The sequence below is a fragment of the Mus pahari genome, chromosome 23, assembly GCF_900095145.1.
Source record: "Mus pahari chromosome 23, PAHARI_EIJ_v1.1, whole genome shotgun sequence".
Taxonomy (NCBI): domain Eukaryota; kingdom Metazoa; phylum Chordata; class Mammalia; order Rodentia; family Muridae; genus Mus; species Mus pahari.
In genome coordinates this window covers 7,680,736-7,702,404 of record NC_034612.1, presented here as the reverse complement: position 1 = coordinate 7,702,404, position 21,669 = coordinate 7,680,736, and the positions used below count along the sequence as shown (strand labels likewise).

The following is a 21,669-nucleotide window of genomic DNA, read 5'->3' as shown; positions in this document are numbered from 1 at the left end:
AACATTAGTCTTTCTTCCATACTGACCTTTGAGCTTTCCAGTGAGCTGTAAGGCTGTTAGGGAACTTTCGGGATAGCATTTGAAATGTAAATAAAGAAAATAGCTAATAAAATAATTTTTTAAAAAGGAAACAAAACAAAACAAAACAAACAAACAAAAAAAGAGCCTTAGAAATGTAAAATCACGGTGTGCCAGTCATAATCACTAGCTAGAGTACTTTTATCTACTTTATGCTAGGCAAGTTCCTGCTTCATCTTCAAAGCTTGGGTCCAGTGCCTCTTGGGGAAACCCTCCCATGCTGTCTGATGAGACATACAAGTTCCTACAGCAGCCTGTTTAACTACACAGCAGAGGCTCTCGGGGCAGGGAAGGTGGTGTTTGCATTTTTTTCTGCTTCCGCCAAAGCACTATGCACGCAGGTTTGGGGAGGAGTGTTTGGGATCATGGGAAGTAGCCCATTCCACCTCCCGTCTTAGGCTAGATGCAATTTGCACCAGGGATGGGCAAGACAACATCCACAGAGGTATCACCAAAGACTAGAAACTACAGGCTCTCTGGTCCTTCCCGCAGCTAACCAAGACCACCACCCGGAGAAATCACCACTCTACTGTAGCCCAGGCTAGCCTTGAACTCACAACCCTCCAACCCTAGCCTCTCGCATGCTGGGAAAACAGCCTATTACTTCAGTTATAGCCACAGTGCTTGTTTTTCTTTTCTTTTGAGAAAGGCTTTCACTAAGTAGCCCAGGCTAGCCTTGAACTCACAACCCTCACACCTCAGCCTCTTGAATGACGGGGGTGACAGGCTGCCACTGGCATGTCCAGCTTCTTTCAGCCTTATTTTTGAAGGCAGCCAGGAGTCTGTCTTTACAGGGGTAGACCTAACCCCTCACTGGTGCTGTCTGGTTAAGGTCTTCCAGGCAAAGCTGTTTGGTTATCTTCCTGGGCCCTCAATGCTCAGCAGGCCCCCTCCTCTGGGGTAATGGTCTCCCACCACAGGCTAGTGCTCAGCCTTCTCCTCTGTCCCTCTATTGCCACACTGGCTGAAACGCCCATTCCCCAAGTCATCTCTGTCATGCTCTTTCAATTGAGCTCTACCTTGAAGATCAAGGTGAAGTTTTGCAAATTGCCCCTTTAAAACAAGGTGGAGGGCACGAGAAGTGGCCACAGCCCCGCCCTCGCTTAGACGTAGGCTTCCAGTTATTTCTAGAAAGGTCGAGAATGCTTCTTCCCCAAACTGCCCCTTCAGCCAAACTCAAAGGCTACCATCAACCGGGAATTACAAACTCCAACGGTAAATTAGTGAAGCAGGCTGGTAATTCCAAAATGCTGCCCTTGGGTGTACATTAAGCATATAAAAACATTCCTGTGTGTGTGTGTGTGTGTGTGTGTGTGAGATCTTTCTTGACCCACAGGAACTTCTTAGCCAATTTCTGCCTGCCATTTATAATAATAGCAATGGCCAGCTACTCAGATGTCTGAGGCAAGAGAATGGTAAGGCTATCAAGTGAGTTAAAAGGTCAGAGAGGGCAATTTAGTGAGAGAGACCTCATTTTTTTTTCTTTTTTTAAATTAAGAATGGTGGAGGGGCTGGGTGACTCAGAGGTCACAAGTAGGTAAACGCTCTTGCAGAAGACCCAGGTTCAATTCCCAGCACCAGGGTTGGAATGCTCATAACTTCCTGTAAGTCCAGATTCAGGGGATCTGAAGCATTCTTCAGAGCTCTATAGGTACCTGCACTTCTGTGTGTCTGTGTGTGCATGCGCGCGCGCGCGCCCACACACACACACACAATCACTAAGATTGAATCTTAGAAAAACCCCTAAGAATGAGCATATAGCCCAATGGTAGAGCACCCCATGAGACTGTGGGTCATCCTAGCACCACAAAAAACAAAGCTAAACAACAGCGATGAGAAAAACGGACACAAAAAGATTTATCTTCTGTCCTAAGCATGAAAATAAACGCAGCATCAGCATCGTGCTAGCAAGGGGCGACATGCGCTTGGTCTGGCTGAGAGGGTAACCATATGGGGCGTCGGGGATGGTCATGAAGTGGGGAGCTTATGTAAGGAGGGTGGCCCACATAGTCTGCTGTCCCCTTGTGGTTTGAATAAGAATGACCCTTACAGACTCATATAATGGAGTGTTTAGTCAGGGAAGGAACTTTTGAAAGGATAAGAAGGACTAGGGGGCGTGGCCTTGTTGGAGGAAGTGTGTCATTGAGGGTGGGTTTTGAGGTTTCAAAAGCTCATGCCAAGCCTGGAGTCTTACCCTGACCTGACCTGCTTGTCATGGCTTGAAGATGCTTGGCCCAGGGGGAGGCACTATTTGGAGGTGTGGCCTTGCTGGAGTGGGTGTGGCCTTGTTGGAGTAGGGTGTCACTGGGGGGCGTGGGCTTGAAGACCTCATCTTAGCTGCCTGGAAGCCAGTCTTCTCCTAATGTCCTTCAGATGAAGATGTAGAACTCTCAGCTCCTCCTGCACCATGCCTGCCTGGATGCCACCATGCTCCCACCACCTTGATGGTAATGGACTGAACCTCTTGAACCTGTAAGCCAGCCCCAATTAAATGTTGTTTTTATTAGAATTGCTGTGGTCATGGTGCCTGTTCACAGCAGTAAAACCCTAACTAAGACACTGCCTGTGGACCAGGATGCAACTCTCAGCTACTGCTCCAGTGCCCGCCTCCAAACCCCATGCTTCCCTCCATGATGATAATGGGCCAAACCTCAGAAACGGTAAGCAAGTCCTCCCCTCCCCCCCCATTAAATACTTTCTTTCAAAGGGTTGCCTTGGCAATAGTGCCTCTTCACAGCCACAGAACAGTGACTAAGACGGCCCCTAATAAGATAGGCTCACATATGGTTAGATAGTGTACATTTTTAATGAAGAAATGTATTTTTGTGTTAGCCTTTGAAACAATGACAAAAAAATTTAAAAATCAGGCTTATCTCTTAGGACGACAGATTGTACACACCCAACGAACTGTTCCTGCTCCCCCCACATCCCCCCCAAATCTGGTTGAAGGTGTCACTTCCTGTCTGCCTTTGTCTCCAGAGGGTTGTCAGCACGCACAGCTTCATTTTTAATAAAGGACTATAACCCAGTTTAGTGGGCACATTTGTAACCCCAGCAGGTGGGAGGCAGAGGTTTATAAGTTCAAGGCCAGCCTGGGCTATAGAAGGCCCTTTTACAGAAAAAAGCCAAGGGCTGCTGATATAGTTCAGCGTATGCTGCTCTGTGCACTCCGCACCCTGTGTTCCGTTCTCAGGACCTCCCCGACGTTCCAGTGCGGGCCTGGTTGGTCTGTGTTGGTTTGCTGGGCGTGGATCCAGGGCCTCCCGCTTGCTAAGCCCATGCTCAACCTACTGCGCCCACCCCAGCTCCCATGTGGCCTTGAGTTTTGAGGACAGTTTAATGACATTTATCCACCAACATTCCTGGGTATCACAGGCGGAGATGGAGACTCATCTAGGAGAAGCATGGAATTCCCCCACACCCCCTGCTTCCTCGTTAGCCAGCAGCAGCAGCCAAGGAATGCCACTTGGGCCACCGCTGCCACCGCGGCTCAGGCTTGGCTCATCCTCCTCTGAAGCCTTGCAGAGAGGCCTGGAGTCCTGGCTCTGATGGACCAAGAGGCTCTGTTTTGTGTGCAGGTGCTGAGAAGAGGGGGTGCAGCTCCCCCTCCTTCCAGACATCCCATGAGTCACTCACTCCACTCCCGCTGCTAGGGGGTGAGGAGGGACTGGTAGGAAACATGGGCTCTTCTCAAGGGTCACTCCGGCCTGGCCCATCAGCTGCTCAGGCAAGAGAGACGAGGCGAGGCTGCTGATCTCCAGCCAAACCCAGGCAGTCTTAGAAAGGGACGGTGACTCAGCCGTCAGCACACATCTCAGCAGACTGGCAAGGACCGAAACACTTGGTAACAGATGGAGCTGGCGAGGCTGTGGGCAAACAGCCCCCCCCCCCCCGCCCGGCACTTTTCTGGTAAGATGGGTACAGCCACTGGGTTGTAAATGTAAATACCTTTTGACTCAACTTTAACACTTCTAGGAATTTTTTCCCCTCCTGATTAAATCTTTTCTCATGCCAAAGGGGGGCTCTAGACAATGCCACATGGGACAGACAAGCAAGGTCATGGCTGAAGAGTGGCAATAGCCCAAGTGTCTGTTACAGACGACTTATTCAATAAAGGATGGCATAGCCTCGTAGTGGAATATTATACAGTTGTGAAAAAGGAACCTGGCCCTCTGTACGGGTTAAGTTTATGTCAACTTGACACAAGCTAACAGTCACTTGGGAAGAAGAAACCTCAACTGAGAAAATATCCGCAACCAGATTGGAGGGTGGGGAAGCCTGTGGTGCATTTTCTTGATTGATGATGAATATGGGAGGGCCTCTGCCCACTGTGGGTGGTCCTGGGTTCTATAAGAAAGCAGGCTGAGCAAGCCATGGGGAACAAGTCAGTAAGCAGCGCCCCTCCATGGCCTCTGTATCAGCTCCTGTTTCCAGGTTCCTTCCTGCCTTGTTTAATTTCCTGTCCTGACTTCCTTCAGTGATGAATAGGGACATGGAAATGTAAAGTGAAATAAACCCTTTCCTTCCCCAGTAGTTTTTGGTCCATTTCTCACGTCAATAGAAATCCCTGACTAAGACATTCCCTTTACCTTCTCTCTCTCTCTCAGATAGATTTATTTATTTATTTACTTATTTATTTAATGTATATGAGTACACACTGTAGCTGTGCAGATGGTTGCAAGCCTTCATCTAGTTGTTGGAAATTGAATTTAGGACCTCTGCTCACTCTGGTCAACCCTGCTCGCTCTTATCGGCTCCACTTGCTCTGTGCCAAAGATTTATTTATTATTATACATAAGTACACTGTAGCTGTCTTCAGACGGACCAGAAGAGGGAGTCAGATCTCATTACAGGTGGTTGTGAGTCACCATGTGGTTGCTGGGATTTGAACTCAGGACCTTCGGAAGAGCAGTCAGTGCTCTTACCCACTGAGCCATCTCACCAGCTGCACACCCCCCCCTTTACCATTTCATTGGCACCTATCATCTCCTAGATGTATTAACATATGCAAAAGCAAAGCCAAGTGCACACACTTTCGTTTGTACAAAACTACGAAAGTAACATGAGGGCCATTTGTCTGTTTATATGTAAGGCATTGGAACACACACACACACACACACACACACACACACACACACATACACCCCAACATTGCTGATCTCTAGGGTTTCCACGAAAGGTGGAAAAGGTCTTAGCGTGGATATCTGGTGTCCCTAGAACATGGTAGAAGCAGGAATGTAAAGTATGAAACCATTCCCAGTTTACAAACCCTGGTAACCGTGCCGCATCAAGACTCAAAGCCAATCCTCACACCTCAGACCTGGCGCTCTTGGCCACGCCTCTGGGATCTCAAGCTTTGCTCCCAACCCCCGAGGGAAGTATGGGACCTCCACCTTACTTACCTGTTCGTTCTCTGAATACGGGTTGTTGAGGACCACAGGGACATTGCCCTTCCCCCACAGGTCATTGAAGACTCGGTCGTTCTCCCCGCTCAGGGGCTGGGCTTTGTGCGGTTTGCCATCGACGACATCTCTGGAAGGCAAGGTGGCTGGGTGAGAAAGGGTGACTGACTGATGGGCAGGATTGCAACCTTGATCTGGGAGTCCTGCATCTGTACAGAAACCCAGCTCATTTAGCTCTCTCTGTGTAGCCTGTGGGCCCAGGCATCTTCATCAGGAGCCCTCCCCCACCCCCACCCCCAGTGCCACAGGGAAAGCAGGAGTGCAGTTCCCCGGGAGACATCCAGCTTGCTTCATGAGTCTCTCGGAGGTCTAAGATCACAGATTTGAGAGGACTGCAGAATACAAAGCCCCATGCCCTTGCCTCTGCATCTTCAGTGTTGGGGAGTCCTCCTTTATATGGATTCTAGGAACCGAACTCAGGTCTTCATATTTGCAAGGCAAACACCATACAAGCTAAAAGGTCACTTGGTCCCTTTATGCCGTTTGACTCATTTAACCCTGGAGACGGTCCGTTGGGTGGGAGTGAGGATTAGCCACCACCACCATCAGCGCAGACTTTTAGATGGTGCAGGTGAGAAGAAGTGAGGGGTTTAGAGCTACCGTCAGCTCCACAGAGTCCAGGACAAAGTGGGAGATGAGCTTCCCACCATGCCTGTGGGGAATTATCATGGTTGAGTCAACTCATAGAGAAAGACCCATCTTGACTGAGGGCAAGGCTGTTCTTAGGGATTACAGACAGTAAACAAGTAAAGAAAATGAGCTGAACCCCAGCACCTACCACTCCTTGTTTCCTGACTATGCACACAGTTGCCTCCAGCTCCTGCTGCCTTGACACTCCCACCATGATGGATCGCATCCTATAGGGCGGTGAGCTACAGAAACCCTTTCCTCCCTGTAGGTCGTTCCTGTCACATTATTTTATCCTAACTGTGGAAGAATAATTGATCCAGGGTGAGTGGTAAAGCCACAGCTTTCAGCCTGTTGCTTAGGTTTACGGTAAGTAACCATTGAGGCCTCCAGCATTGTGTTTATTTACTACCACTGTCTCCACCATCACTCCTATCAGAGACAAACCTCTAGCTTTCCCTCCCGCTCAGCACTGATACCACTCACCGTCACCATCATGATCTTTGCCACATCCTCACCATCACTGTCACCAGGACCATCGTCACTTAAGTCATCGTCACTGCAACCATCATCACCATGACTACCATCACCATCATGACCACTTCCATCATGACCATCACCATCATGACCACCATCTCTACCCAAACCATCACTACCCAAATCATCACCATCACTATCATCTTCACCATCACCACAGTCACCATTGATACCTAAACTATTGCTATCACTATCATAACCACCATTGCTACCCAAACCATCAACACTCAAATCATCACCATCACTATTGTCTTCACCATCACCACGATCACCATCATGACTACAGTTGCTACCCAAACTATCACCACCGCTATCGTCTTCATCACCACCATGATCACCACGGTCACCATCACTATCATGACCAAGTCCATCATGACCTTCTCCATGATGACCATCATTGCTGCCCAAACCATCACCATCACTATCACCATGATCACCACAATCCCATGATCACCACCATCACCATCATGACCACCATTCCTACCATAGTCATTGCTATCATCTTCACCATCACTATCATGGCCACAACCATCACTACCACCATGACTATAGCCATAAGCAAAACATCATCATCATCATTTTCCTTGCCCTCTGTGACTACCACGACTGTCACCAGCATCATCACATTAAGAATCACACAAGAACGCTGGGGTCCAGAGAGGAAGTCATTAGCTCAAGTCACACTCCCCAATCACAGGTTTATGCTTCACTCCAGAAGCCCTACTGCCTCTCTGCCCTTTCCTCTGACCAGCTGTCTTAGTTAGGGTTTTACTGCTGTGAACAGATACCATGACCAAGACAACTTTTTTTTTTTTTTTTTTAAATTTTTTTTTTTCAAGACAACTCTTATAAGCACAACATTTAATTGGGGCTGGCTTACAAGTTCAGGGGTTCAGTCCATTATCACAAGGCAGGAGCATGGCAGCATAAGGCCACTAAGAGAAGACTGTCTCATGTGGTTAGGAGGAGGGTCTTATTGCTCACCCTCACAGTGACACACTTTCTCCAACAAGACCATACCTACTTCAACAAGGCCACACCTATTCCAACAAAGCCATAATGGTGCCACTCTCTGGGCCAAGCGTATTCAAACCACCACACCAGCCCAGGCTGAGGTTCTGTCAGTAAGACCCTATAGGGAGCCAGCCTCGGAGAAGACTGAATGATATCAGGTCACCTCTGTCCTTTCCTGTGAGGGCTGCTTCTCTGCTCCCCCTGTCTGTTGACCCTGCATCCAATTGCCATTGTACAATTGTCATACCCAGTCTCCAACTTCAGTCCACTCTGCCACTTTCTGTCCCTCCTGGGAGTTGGTTCTAGGCATGAGGGGTTGTTCTCATCTAGCTCTGTGTATTAGCTTCCCAGATTTGGGAACTCCCCCCTTCCCCAGTCTGCATGGGCTGTCATTTGCAGTGGAGCAGGAGCTGAGACCCTGGCTCTGGGTGCATTGCCCTATCCAGTGCTCCGATGGTGCCAGTCCACCCCTCCTTGCTGGGCTCCTCCCCATTCCTCCAGTCCATGTCACAGCCACTTCTGTCCTTCTACTGGGTGAGGATTACATCATCATAGGGAACATTCTGTCTCACCCTCTTTAAAATGTCACCAAACCATCCCTGGAGTGGTTCTTGATGGCCAGTGTTTCCCAAGTCAATGGATTACCTGTGCAGCAATTAACTAGGGAACGGGCTGTGAAGCGCCGCTTCAAATGTCACTCAGCTCCATTTCAGCTCTGTCGTGCCTGAGCTGACAGCATCTCACGTGACCGCAAATGGGGCCTCAGCAGATGGGGGGGGGTTAATGCATTTGGGGACATCAGTAATGTACCAGGTACTTGTACACAGTTACTTCATCTCTCTTCAACAGACATTTCCAGCTCTTGGTTTCAAATGAGAGCAGAGCACTGAGAGGCAATGCGAGTTCCCCAGAGGCCTACAGCCTGAAGCTGAGCAGGAGTGAGGGACACTAGATCTGAGTGATGGCTTCTAACTCACATCCCTCCTGTGATTAAAAATAACAAAGACAAGTCAAGACACTTATATCCTCAGCTACAGGTGACAGAGCCAGATCCCCAGTATTTGTGAGGCCTGTCACCCAGGCAACTTTGACATGGCTGGTCTTGTGACCTTGTAGGAAGGAAGGAGCTTGAGGGTTTAACATCTATCTTTTGTGGTTTTCTTTCTTCCTTTCTTTCCTTGTTTCCTCCCTCTCCCCACCCCTCTTGTTAATGAACACCTTTGTTCAAAGAACACATTTGGGTGGTTTGGCTAACACACGCTGAGTCCCGCATGATCAGCAGGGAGTGGGCATTTTTAGTATGGTGCCCAGGGAATATCAGGCCTGAGCTATCCAGTTTCCATGCACACAGGACAAATGCAGGAGTAGACCCCATCCCTTGACCCACAGCCAATGGGAGGAGGCTGGAGAGGACCCGGTTCACCTGCATAGTGGGGCCTCCTGGAGCATCCCACGGTGTCTGGTCACAGTGACATGCACATGGCATGCCATAGTGGGGACTAGGCAGAACCTGGTCTGACTCTTGGCTTTGTTTATTAAGCCAGGCGAGTCTGCATGTGGAACCAGCTCAAGTATGCCCTTTGTCACATGAGAGTTAATGACAGCATGGACCTACCTGGCACTCATTTGAAGGCACTTGCTAGTGACTCTCCTAGCTTCTCGTTCCTTCCTTTATAGCCATATTTTATAGGCCAAAGGGACTTCTAGTCCTTCAAGGTCTTTGTCCCATCCAGGCAATGCCTATACCATCTGGTCTGGGCCACACATGGCCACAAGACAGTTCAGAAGTACAAGTCTTATTTAGACTCCCATAATTCTCAACTCTGATCTCCACTCTCCCCTTCTCTCTGCTCCCTGTTGTCTGCCCTCAGCCTAGTCCTGGCTCCACTCATCCTTCAGAGTATATGGGGTACCCATCTCTGCTGGCCACTACGTGAGGTCCCGTGTGTACCATGCCCGCCTAGCACACAGTCAGCGCAAACAAGGCACTCACTCCAATGATCATTCCTGAACAACGAAGGGAGTTGCAGCACAGAGAGATTAGGCTACTTGTCCAAGATCACACAGCCAGAGAGAGAAGCTTGCTAAAGCTGGGTTTTGCTCTTGTCATAGCTGGGCATCCTAGGGAATAGAAATATTACATGGGGGACCCTGGAGGTATATCTGGCTAGACCACATACTCATGAAGAGCTGTAGTAGTTTTTAAATTTTTCATTAAATTAAAAAAATTTGTGTGTGTGTGTGTGTGTGTGAGTATGTGTGTGCGCAAGCATCACAGCATGTGTAGAGAGGTCAGAGGACAACTTACAGGTGTCTAGTCTGCTCTTTACCATGTGACCTGGGGATCAAGCTCAGGTCAACAAATCTCTCAGCAAGCTCCTTTATGTGTCCTGCCATCTTGCCAGGCCCAGAACTTTGTACTGAGATGCTAGATGCTTGCAGACAACGAGGCGAGCACTCAAACTCCCGTCCGCGGAGCAAAATGCGGGCACGGTAGCTGTGCTTTTTATGACTTTCCCACGAAAGAACAAACACTGAAGCAGGGAGCAGTTGTCTCGTGACTTCTGGGAAGGCTGGCTGGCTGACTGTATTTTGCCACTGCCCCAGTCCCAGGGTCTGCCAGGCTGCCCCGAGTCACCTCGCTGCAACCGAAACTATCTGGGCCTTGACTGTTGAGGTTTTGAGCCAGAGACTTCCCTTCAGTGGAGTCTGCAGGGTTCATGAGCTTTATGCCTGTCTTCTTTACCCACCCATTGTCTGTAACAGCTCCACACCTCACAGTGACACTCAGAGGAATCTGGGGACACTGTGCTGAGATGTGCCCATATCAAGCATCGTATCAGCACCCCTGAACCTTCACCCAGCCTTGACCAGGTCCTCCGCAGAGGGTACGTGGGAATCAGGTCCATATTTTCTCACAGAACCGACAGGTAACCTGGCTCCTCAGAAAGCTCCCGTGGCTGGAGCCAAGCCTGGGGACCTGGCAAAGAGCAGGTGTCTCAGGCCTGCGTGCCAGGCTCAGGGAAGGTAGGGGCAGTTACCAGTCGCTGAGGCTGCTACGGAGCAGCTGGCCCTTGGCAGAAAGCCTGCCCCAGCTTTCCATGGATACGTTGGCGAAGTCATCCCCGTCCTCCTTGCGCTGGGCCAACGAGCTCTTCGTCGCTGCCTCCTCCTGGTCTCAGATGCTGGGGGCTGAGTTAACACAAAGGCTCCATATTTATGGAGGTGGGATGTGGGGGTCTTGACTAAGCTTTCCCCATGGCTTTATCAGGGTGCTGTCACCCTGGTCTTAATAAAAATGAGGAGGTGTTGCTTTTGTTTGTTTGTTTGTTTGTTTTTCCAGTTAAGTCTAGGCTGCCTTGGAACTCACAGTGTGGTCAAGGATGGCCTCGAACTTCTGAGCCGCCTGTTCTCCCCGCTGAGAGGCAAGGTTACGGTTGTAGGTCATCAACCCTGGTTGACATGGTGCTACGACTGAAGCAAGGGCCTTGTGCATGCTAGGCAAACATCTCTCCCCTTCGCACCCTTTTTATTTTTTATTTTTTTTGAGATGGCCTGACTGTAGAGCTCAGGCTGGCTTTGAACTTGCCATCCCCCGCTGCCTCAGCTTTCCAGACATCGAGATCACAGATATGAACCGCCAGGGTAGGCAGTAAAAGTTTGCTTTGGGGAACAGGACCCCTATAAGGAAGCCTGAAGCTGGAAAGAGAGGCAGGGCACTGGGGCTCATCATGACTCCAATTATGGATCCCCAAAGGCTGAGTAGGACTTTTAAACCCACACCTTCAAGAGGAGGTAAATAAAGGAATTGGGGCGGGGAGTGGACTGGGTTTGCATACTGAGGGACAGGAGAACTCTTATCGCCCCAACCCAGCATCTGTCCTGTCCCACTTGGACATGGTGTGTGTTAAGAGCCAGTCATGTTTGCTGTTCAGCGCAGGCGCCCTCGGTATCCCTGGGTGCTACATCTCTGAAAAACATTGGGCTTTGGGGAGTAAAGCAGGAGGCATAATCTTGCAAGCGTTAGGACCCCAAGTTGCTCCTCAGCACTGCAATACTCACATAGCAAGTCCCTCCTCCCATCTACCCTTCATCCCTTGGAGTCTTCCTTCATCTCTTCGAATCCCCCACCCTCATCCCTGCCTCAGGACCTCAGTTCCCGATGTGCCCTCCTGTCAGGGTCCCCCCTCCCTGGCTTTCACATGACTGGCACCTCTGTCTTCCCCATCTATCATTTTCCTCACCCTGAGCTACTCCCCCCCCCCAAATCTCTGGCCTATTTCCTCCCTGGCATGAGTCACCGTGAGAGATGACGGCAAATGTCTATTTGTCTATTCTTCACGTCTCCGATGTGACTGGGGAGGGGAGAGCTTCCCCGGTGAGTCCCCGGCTCTGAGAGCAGAAGAATCAGGGGCAAGACTATGCTTGCTCAATACTTCACTGGGTGGAAGGTGTCAAGAAGCCCGCTGGGGACAGGTCAGTTTGGGGGAGGTAGACACTGTTGAGTTCTTCCATAGCTCATTCAGGATGAAGGGCTGAGTGTCCAAGTGATGAGACAGAAAGGGGACAAGGCAGGAGCCGTGTCCAGGGAAGGACAGATTGGGGAAGACACGCGTGTCTGATGAGGTGGGGGGGGGGGCGGGCAGGAAATGGAAGTCGCTCTGGGTCGTGGCATGGAAGTTTGTGGAAGAGGGGTTTTACAGTCCCTCTCAGCTGTGTGCCTGCTTAGGCAGGCTGGAGCCAACCCTGCTGAGGGTCACTATGAGAGCACTCTGTGTGTGTGTGTACACATGCATGCACAAGCACACATGAACACACACATGTATGTGAAGGTTAAAGGCCAATTTGTCAAGACTGGGGCCTCTCCCCACTGTGGAATTCTCCAATTAAGCAGGATTGGCTGATCAGCCAACTACATGGGCAGCTGGTTAGTTCCATCTCCTTAGGACTTGTGGGTGCGTGAGATCTGACCTCAGGTCCTCATGTTACAGAGCCGTGGCTCCAACTCCCTCTTGGCCACTTTCAGGATGTGCAAATGTTAATTAGTTATGCAGACCCAGGTTGGCCAGCTTGCCCAGCTACAGGGAGAGTGGACCTTGGATCCTGGTTCTTTTAGGATGATGGATAAAGGGTTGGGAAGCTACAGGACCCGCCAGACAGATTCTTCCATAACTTGTGCTGGCCCGCCTTCTCACCTTGAAGGGTCACAGGTCTTGGTCATCTTGACCTACATTAATTACCCTGAGCCAGAGGAACTGCAGGGTCTCAGTTTCCCTTTCAAGCTCTGATGAACTATTCTGATAGCTTCAGGTACCCGGAGACCAGCAGCCAAATGCCTCACAGGTAAGAGAAACATCTATGGGGCAGCAGAGCACAGCCTTGGACCCGAGTCTGGTCTGGCGGCTCGCTAGCTGTGTGGCCTGGGAGAAAGGACAGACAGTCTTCTCCATCCTTGCTTTCAATATCGCGGAAAGGGAGCACTTTAAGAAACAAGAGAGACTGACCTAAAGATGTTACCATGGGGCCAGCCTCCCTGGGAGTGGTCAGCAGAGATGGACACGCGACACAGTCCTCCAGCTTGGGTTTGTCACAGAGCCAGGGGGTGGGCAGGTGGGTCTATAGGCTACCCTTCCCCCCACAAGCTGCTTCGTCTGTCTTCTTCCCTCCAGACACGTCCCGAGAGGCCTGTCAGTTACAGGCAGGGCTGTGTGACCTTTGCTAAGTGGCTTTACCTCTCTGAGACTCAGTTTGTTCATTTAGAGAAGTGGGCTGAAGCCATGTGCCCTACTTCTACGGCGGCGTCCCCATGACCTCCGAAGAGGTGCTTAGGGACTCACAGAGCGCCTTGCGAAAGGGTATAGGGGGGCGGGTTGGTTATCTGATTATCTGATCAGGGCCAGGATGGCCGGTTGTTCCAGATGGATGCTGGACCAGGGACCTTGGCCTCCTTAGATCCCTGCCTCAGGGCAGCAAGCTGAGCAACCTCAATATCCTCGGACACTTTATTTAAAGTGACCGCTCTCAAAGGCAGAAGGTGCTAGAACTCTGGGGTTACCACCTTCCTTTCACCACTTCTTGGGGCCCACCTGGCTTCTGGGGTGAGGGGATAGGGCTGTTTCTTAGAGAGACATGTCATATTTGGTCCCTAGAACCCCAGTGATGGAGCAGGGAGCTTAGTCTACTCCTAAGAGGAAAGAAGGACCACAGAGCCAGGACAGGCAGTATCCTCAACTAGCAGGTGGCTGCTGCTCCCGGTGGCCCGAAGAATCACTTGTTAGTTGAGCGTGCCCTAGATGTGGGATCCTGGAAAGTTATTTCATGGTCTCCCTAGTGGCTCAGGGTGGCCTCCAAGTCGCCAGTTTCAACCCTAACTCCTAAGCAGTATCTGGGAGGTCACTGGGAATACAAGATAAATCCTCACTGCTGTATGCACAGGGGTCCTCAATGGTCTCAGGGATGCCAGTGTGAGACTGATCCCAAGGACAATGTGACTTTGGGACTTCGAGTTCCTAATTCAGGACACCCACTTTGTGGTTTGATTTCAGCCTTCAGGAGGCTTCATGTCCGTGGGTGGAGACACCTCGGGCTGTAGCTCTCTGAACTGGGGTGTGCTCTTTGCATTGTGTGCTAAGGTGGTGGCACCATCTGGGGACAGAAGGACCTACCATGCCAAGGACAAGCCCCACCTTGAGACAAAGGGTCTCGATAACCACACGGCAGGCAGGAGTTCCTGGACTCCCATCTTACACATACTGATAGCTTTGATCTTCCAGGTGTGAGCCTACAGAACCGGGCACAGCAAACGAAGTCAGGCTGACCTGTCTCATCGAGAGAGAATTGCTCATTTCAGAAAACTGTGTCACAAAGGATGACACCACTGTGGTAACTTGAGACACCAAGCTAACCCAGCTGTGTTTGTCTGTATCTGATGCTCCTGGTGTGTGCAGTTCAGGGTCTGGGCACACACCTTTGATACCTTGGCAGGCTGAGGTCCCCCAGGTGCATGGATACTGTTGGCTGCTGTCTCTCTCGTTAAGAGACTGACATTGTCCCTTATACTAAGGACTGGAACATCTGAGATGAGAGAAATATCGTAGGGGCAGGCCATATCAACTACACACTAGCTTCAGGCTGGGAAAGCAGGCACGGTGTCATGTGAGTATGAGCCACCAAGCTAGGGGAGCAGGTGTCCTTTAAGAAATGTACCTGTGCCTCAGAACCCATTTCCATGGGTGGCTTCCCAGGGCTCTAAGCCTTCTGGGGTGACTTTCTCTTAAAACTCAGCGTATTCTCTTTCTTTCTTCTCTTTTTAAAGGGTTATTTATTATTACACATAAGTACACTGTAGCTGACTTCAGATGTACCAAAAGAGGGCGTTAGAGCTCATTATGGGTGGTTTGTGAGTCACCATGTGGTTGCCAGGATTTGAACTCAGGGCCTTGGGCAGAGCAGTCAGTGCTCTTACCGGCTGAGTCATCTCGCCAGCACCAAACCTCAGCTTACTTATGATTTTTGGCCAAGCCATTGCTGAATTCACATGCAAGGTGGATCTGGGTAGCCAGAGGGAAGACCGTTAACAGGAGAGAGTTTGTACAGAGCCATTCTCAAGTCAGAAAGATGGATGTGTGGGCAGGGTTCCTATGTCACCCTGCCTGTGTCTCCTTGGAGAAAGAAAGGCAGGTGGTGGTTTCTATGGAATGAGTGTATGCTTTTTTTTTTTACAGTCTCTCTTGCTCTGTAACTACACTAGCACCCCCTCTTCCGGAAAGCAGCCACGCTTACCCCTATACCATTGATGCTACACCAAGATCCTTACATTCTGTGTAGGCAATTTTGTGTTCTTCTGTGTCACCTGAGGGACAGGGTCAAATTAGCCGCATGGTGGGGAGTACCCAGCACCCACTGTGGCTCTTCTGGGGGTGAACCCACATCACATGGGGCTCAGGAGTGCAAGTGTGCTTGAAAGAAAACCCAAGCAGTTCTTGAGCCCACAACCTTGGGCCCAGTTACAAATCACAGTCAGATGCATGAAACATTGATTTGGTTGATGTCGGCTGCCCTTGGCCGGGGTACTCCACCACACCGGCTAAGAGACAGTCTCATTGAAAACTCACTGAACTTCTATACTGAGGAATAGGGTTGACTGAGTAGGACCAGCTTGTGTCATGAGCATAAGAGATGTAACCCTGGAGCCCAGGCTCAGATGCACAGCCCAGGCTCAGATGCACAGCCCAGGCTCAGATGCACAGCCCAGGCTCAGATGCATCTTGGCAGGAAGGGGTGGGCTATAGGGTTTGACGGTGGAAGAGGCAGAGGGAATTCCCTAATTGCTGGGTATACAACCCTCAACCAGGGCCAGCTGCTCTCTTCTCCCTCAGAAGGAGCCGTCATCGCCCACAGTTTGGTCAGATCCCTTCCACCAGTAATTTCAAAAGCAGGAGTTTGGGGACAACAGGAGGAGACATTCCTAGAACTTTAGAATCTACCCCCAGAACGCAACACTGAAGACCATGGTTTATGGCTGCTGCAACTAATTCTGGGTTCCTTTTCCCCCCTTGGGAAGCCTCACCTGACCACAGAGAGGAGAACGTGGAACAGGGTTCAGAGTTCAGCTCTTCCCTGCTCTCAGGACCATAGCATGAGCTACATGCCTAGCGAGCCCCGTGCACATGCCCGTAAGTCCCCCCAAGGCCACCTCCATCTCCCTGAACCCCAGTTGTGACACATCTTTCCCACATCCCACCTGACTCTGGGAACACACACGCGACACATGTGTAAAGACACAATTCCCTGGATCATGGTTGTTAGTGACTCTGGGAGGCACAACAAGGGCTGCATCCTCAAACAGCGGCTCACTCGCCACGCACGACTGGAATTTTTAGGGAGGGGTAATGGGTGGCCACACCATGTGTATGGGTGGGCAGGCTGGCTCTCGGACTGACGGTTGGTGCCTCCGTGTGCACGCCTATGCACAAACACACACTTGCACACCTGTGTAGCTTACCTGTCCACCTGGATTCCTGTGTCTTTCATCTCTGCTTTGGCTGGTCCCCCTCTGTTGACTGCTTTGCCCCCACCGGTGAGGATGCTCAACACAGGCTCTATCTCTTTGAGCAGTTCATCCTGTTCTCCGCTGTCCTGGAGGTTGGCCTTGGTATTTTTCATTGTGGGGTCAACGGCCACACCATTAGCCTGGGAGACTGAGCCGGCTCCCTGTCCATGGCCTTGGGCATGCTGAGGTCCGTTACTGGGACCTGAGACTCTATCTACTGCGAATGGCTGGTCTTTGCCGGCTGATGGCTGGCGAGACAGATCGACAGCTTTGGTGGGGGTCCCCAGGGGCTGGGTCACCCGGATGGTCTTGGGGGTCCCATCCCCTGCGAAGGTGGTCTCCAGGTGTGTAGTGAAGCCTTCAGGGCCTCTCAGAATGAGGACCACATGGGTCTCAGAGGCAATGCCCCTGAGAACTTCCAGGGCGCTGTCATAGCTGAGGTCTACCAGGGGCCGATCGTTGACAGCGAGAATGATGTCGCCGGCTTGGATGAGGCCACTCTGCTCCGCGGCACCTCCTCGGATCAGGTCTGAGATGATCACGGGGGGCTTGCTGACCCGTTCCTTCACCAGGAAGCCCAGACCTCCCACTTTGCGTTTGAAGAGACGGACAGAAATGACGTTTGGTTGGATCTGCTGGACCCCAAATGTGGGCTCTTCCATGGTATCTGTGTCCTTCGGAAGACCTCCAAGCTAAGACGACTCTCGCAGGAACCTGAGCCACTCCGGGACAAGAGCCGGCTGCAGAGTTTCTGTCGCCTCTGTCTTTGACGTCAACTTGGTGTCACCTGCTCATTGCCGTTCAGCCTTGGGTGGCATGATTTCATGCGTCCCCGCCCCCTTCCTTAGTCTCTAAGGAAGTCAAGGTTGACCAGGCAGACGTCAGGAGCAGCGATGGGTTGCGTCCCTAAGCAACAGGTCAGGAAGACTGGAGGCTTGCTGTGTCTGGTGACTGTGACGCACAAACATGGGAACTAGGCTCTGGGCATCTTGGTCACCAGCTTGTCAGATGCAGAGGTGATGGAGGGGCTCCTACCTGGAGCTGAGAAGAAGGGAAAGGAAAGTAGATGAGAAGAGAAAGAAAGAGTGGAGCGGGCATCGCATACCTCAGAGCTAGGACGGAAAACTCCAAGGCACAGAGGCCTGGGGAAGCCAAAGCTAGACCTGAAGCATGCCTGGTCTACTTTTCCAGTTAGTGGTGGTCAACTGGCTTTATCCCTGCGACCAAAGTTCTCAAGGACCAAAGGGCTCCGACTGTTACACTGTCCTCGGTGTCCTGGGTTTTGCAAACATTTCCCATCCACTCCTTTTGGCACTGACCTCTGGGCTCCTCACTCTGAAGCCTCTCCATCAAGAAGGAAAGATACTACTGGGCAGATATGGATGCTGTATTTCATGGTACCACGGACAGAAGAGTCCAGCTACCCCCCCACAGCCATTTTGTTCACCGTTAGCTCATTTCCGTTTTAAAAATAGACATGGCACCATGTTACGACGAATGCTTTCAACACCAGAGAGGTAGGTCCATGCAAACAAAACTCGAATACATTTGCCCTCCCCCATTACACATGAAACACCCCAGCGAGGGAACATGAGGAAGACGGGCTTAACAATGGCACATAACACGTTCAATCAATACTATTCACTAGTGGGAAAGGAAAAAAAAAAAAACACGAGCGAAAACTAATGTGGTAGTTTCTGAATATTTCCATTCTCCACAGTTACTTCTTCCCCTCTTTGATGTTCACAGAAACCCAGCCCTCCACCTGAAGCCCCAACTTGAAAGAGGGCTCAGTGCCTTGTCCGAGGTCACACAGCAGAGTGGGTGGAGAGGGGATGGGCCAACTTCACTTTCAAGTCCAACCTTGAAAGTCAACCTGCTAATTACTTTCCATGTATAGGTTCACAGCTCCGGTATTTACTTCTTTAAAATACTGTCGATTTTCAAACTATCAGTTGGCCAGCAGAGGGATTTGGGTTGGAGTGCCAAAAGCCAACTGGGACCAAGCCCTAGGATGGTAGCAATAGCTCAGACCAGGGACGTTCGGGGAGTTGTGTTTTGGGGGAAGCTGTGGGCTATGGCAGGTGATCCTCAGGGGTGGGTGGATGGGGGATGGGTGTGGGACCATGGGGTGGGGTGAGAGATGGATGGGAGATGGGTTGGAGGTATCAAGTCAATCTTTTTTTTTTGCAAATCAATCTTTTCATCCACTTCTCTCCTCCCCTTCCAAAGCCCCAGCGCTCCCTGGATCCCTAGACTCCTCCTTACAGCATCCCCACCATGCCTTCACACAAGGAGGGCCACCCATCTGCCCACCCTCAGGACTTAAGAAACCGAAGTGCCTTGCTTCTCCCTTTCCGCAGTTTCCCAGGGCCACCCCAAGGGCTGAGTCAGCCGACCCAAGCGCCCACTGCCTCTGAGAACAGGAGTATGACTGCAGAGGCCCTGCCTGCCTTTCAAAGGAGGTTCCCCCTCCCCCCACCCCGCTCAGGGTCCCTTGAAGGAGGCTGATTAGTGGTTTTTTTTTTTTTTTTTTTTTTTTTTTTTTTTTTTTTTTTTTTTTTTTTTTTTTTTTGCAGCTTGCATTATGTAACCCCACCAGCCGCTCTGTGTGGGTTGGGGAGTAACAAATCCCTGGCCCAGCCGGGGCTGCCTCCATCTGCTGCTGCTCTCTCTGTGTGTTTCTGTGTATTCAAGCGTCGCCCTCACGCTGTGGCATTTCTCTGCTGTGTGTGGCCCGGGTGTCAGCAGCCTGAGTATTTTTTTTTTTTTTTTAGCATCTTGCTGACCAGGCTTTGGTTTGCAGGGAAAAGCCCCCAGGACCACCAAAGCCCTTCCCTGTCTAGAAGGATGGCATTGCACTCTCAGTTTCCTTAGCTTTCCCATAAGCTCCTGGTCTTCCAGGGGCCAAGCCTCAGCCATAGGTGGAGACAGCTGGGGCTGTAGAGCTCTCCCCAGGGTCCACACTTGCTTCTGGGCTCCATCCTTGAATGGAAGAAGGGGTCTGGAAGGGGAGGCAAGGACTGCAAGCTCATTTGTTGCAAATGCTGGCATAGGCTAGACCTTAGTAAAGGAGAGAGAAAGCATAGACTTGACCTTTGGTGCGCCTGGCTTAAGAGAGGGCAACCACAAACAACGTGTGCGCACGTGCGCAGTGCAGTCTACCCTTAGCCACGCCCAGCTCTGTTCCTCCTCTGTCTCTGCCGTCTAGAAACAAGTGGGCCTCTTGGATGATGCCTGAGAAACTAGGACCCTTCTCCCTCCCTCCCTCCATGTGGTACTGGGAACGGAAACCCAGGGCTTCATGTATACTAGACGGCATCCCCAACCTTCTGATTTTTCATTTTGAGACAGGGTCTGGCGAGTTAAAAGGCTGACCTTTAACTCGCTCTGCAGTTCAGGAAGGCCTTGAACTTGCTCTCCTCCCCCTCAGCCTTCTGGGGAGCTGTGATTACGGCCTGAGCGGCTCCTCCCAGCAGCTGTCACAGTCTTAACCCCATAGCGAGCGAGCGCTTCCGGGTCTCCTTTTCCATCTTAAAAAAAAAAAAAAAAAGCTACCTCATCTTCCATCACAATTCGGTCTAATCCTGATCAGGGTCAAGGCCAGTTGCAGGTAGAAGCTCATAGGGACACTCATTTGTCCTGCTTTGCAAACATCCAGTTCCCTGGGCCACGGAGAAACTGGCTAAAGTGCTTCCTGGCTCTGTCTGTGTTTCCGAGTGGGCTCCTTAATTCTCCTGAGCCTCAGTTTCCTTATCTGTAAAATGACTTCCTAGAAGCAGCCACCCCGATTGATTTGACCGAGGCCTGGCGCATTCAGAAAAACTGGTCTCTGGTTATTATTATGTAATGATTTGAGCCTCCTGGGTTTTAATCAGCATGTGGTTTTTTGTTTGTTTGTTTTTTGTTTTGTCCTGTTCTATCAGTGTATTTTTCTGTCAGTCCCTAAGGGGACCCTCCCCTGCAGATGACACTGAGGACTCTGGTCACTGTGAAATCACCCTCTTCAGGGTGATAGAAGCTGAATGGCCTGTCAGGTTGTCTCTACGCTCTGGAGCCGAGATTCTCAACAAATCATGTTTGCATACGCACGCACGCACGCATGCGGACGCACGCATGCGGACGCACGCATGCCACGCACACAACGTACATACCATGGAAACCACACTTGGACTTGAGCACTTTGCTTGGTCTCCATGTAGCTCTTTCCTTTCCCTTGCTCTGAGGAAATAAGTGGCTGATTGTCGGAGGAGGTGACCGCCAGAGAGAAGCAAGCAGTCAAAGCAGGTCGTGCCGGACACGACCTCCTTGTTGTGTGTGACCTTGGGTGGACCGCTCTACGCTCTGGGCCTCATTTTTGCAATGGGAGGAATGGGGAGAGTGGGAGGTCTTAGCTAGGAAGGGAGCCACGCCCTCCGCATGGGATTTGATGTCTGTGGCTCCCAGAGGAATAAAGACTCATGCCCCTGAGGAGCTCGGATGTGAATGTCCCGTGTCATTTTTCTGGTTTTGGTGGTGGTGGTGTTTCGGGGAAGTTGAGACTACTCTCTGTTTGGCTAAGTTATCAATAGACTCTTATGAAGAGGAGCGGGAAGGGAGACTCCGGGGAAGTTTAATAGTCAGGGTTGGACCCAGTCTGAATGCCCGTCTCAGACACAATGGCACCCCATCTCTCCTCCGAGGTGGCCTCCCATTTTTAGCCCAAGTGGTGATCAAGGTCACGCCCAGGGTTTCTCCTCACGCAACATCTGAAGGATGTAAACTGCTCTTGAGGCATCGGTTGTCCTGGCTTGTTGAAGAAGAGCCATTGAGAACCCCTGTGTAGCTCGTTCATTGAAACACAGCGAACAGGGGTCTGGAGAATTTGGGGGTGGGGGTGGGGGTGGGGGTGGGTACTAG

At 50.9% G+C, this 21,669-nt stretch overlaps 1 protein-coding gene across 3 annotated transcripts in view; it reads right to left on the bottom strand.

The window, feature by feature from the left end:
- The window catches only part of Nos1 (nitric oxide synthase 1), a 118,059-nt gene that overhangs the window by 75,830 nt on the left and 20,560 nt on the right, over positions 1 to 21,669 (bottom strand). For all 3 annotated transcript variants that reach the window (XM_029533810.1, XM_029533811.1, XM_021186811.2), the window contains exons 2-3: positions 16,723 to 17,811; positions 5,481 to 5,610 (exon numbers count right to left, since the gene is read on the bottom strand). In XM_029533810.1, the coding sequence (XP_029389670.1) occupies positions 5,481 to 5,610; positions 16,723 to 17,432 (840 nt within the window). In that variant the 5' untranslated portion in view covers positions 17,433 to 17,811. The remainder of the gene's footprint in view (positions 1 to 5,480; positions 5,611 to 16,722; positions 17,812 to 21,669) is intronic.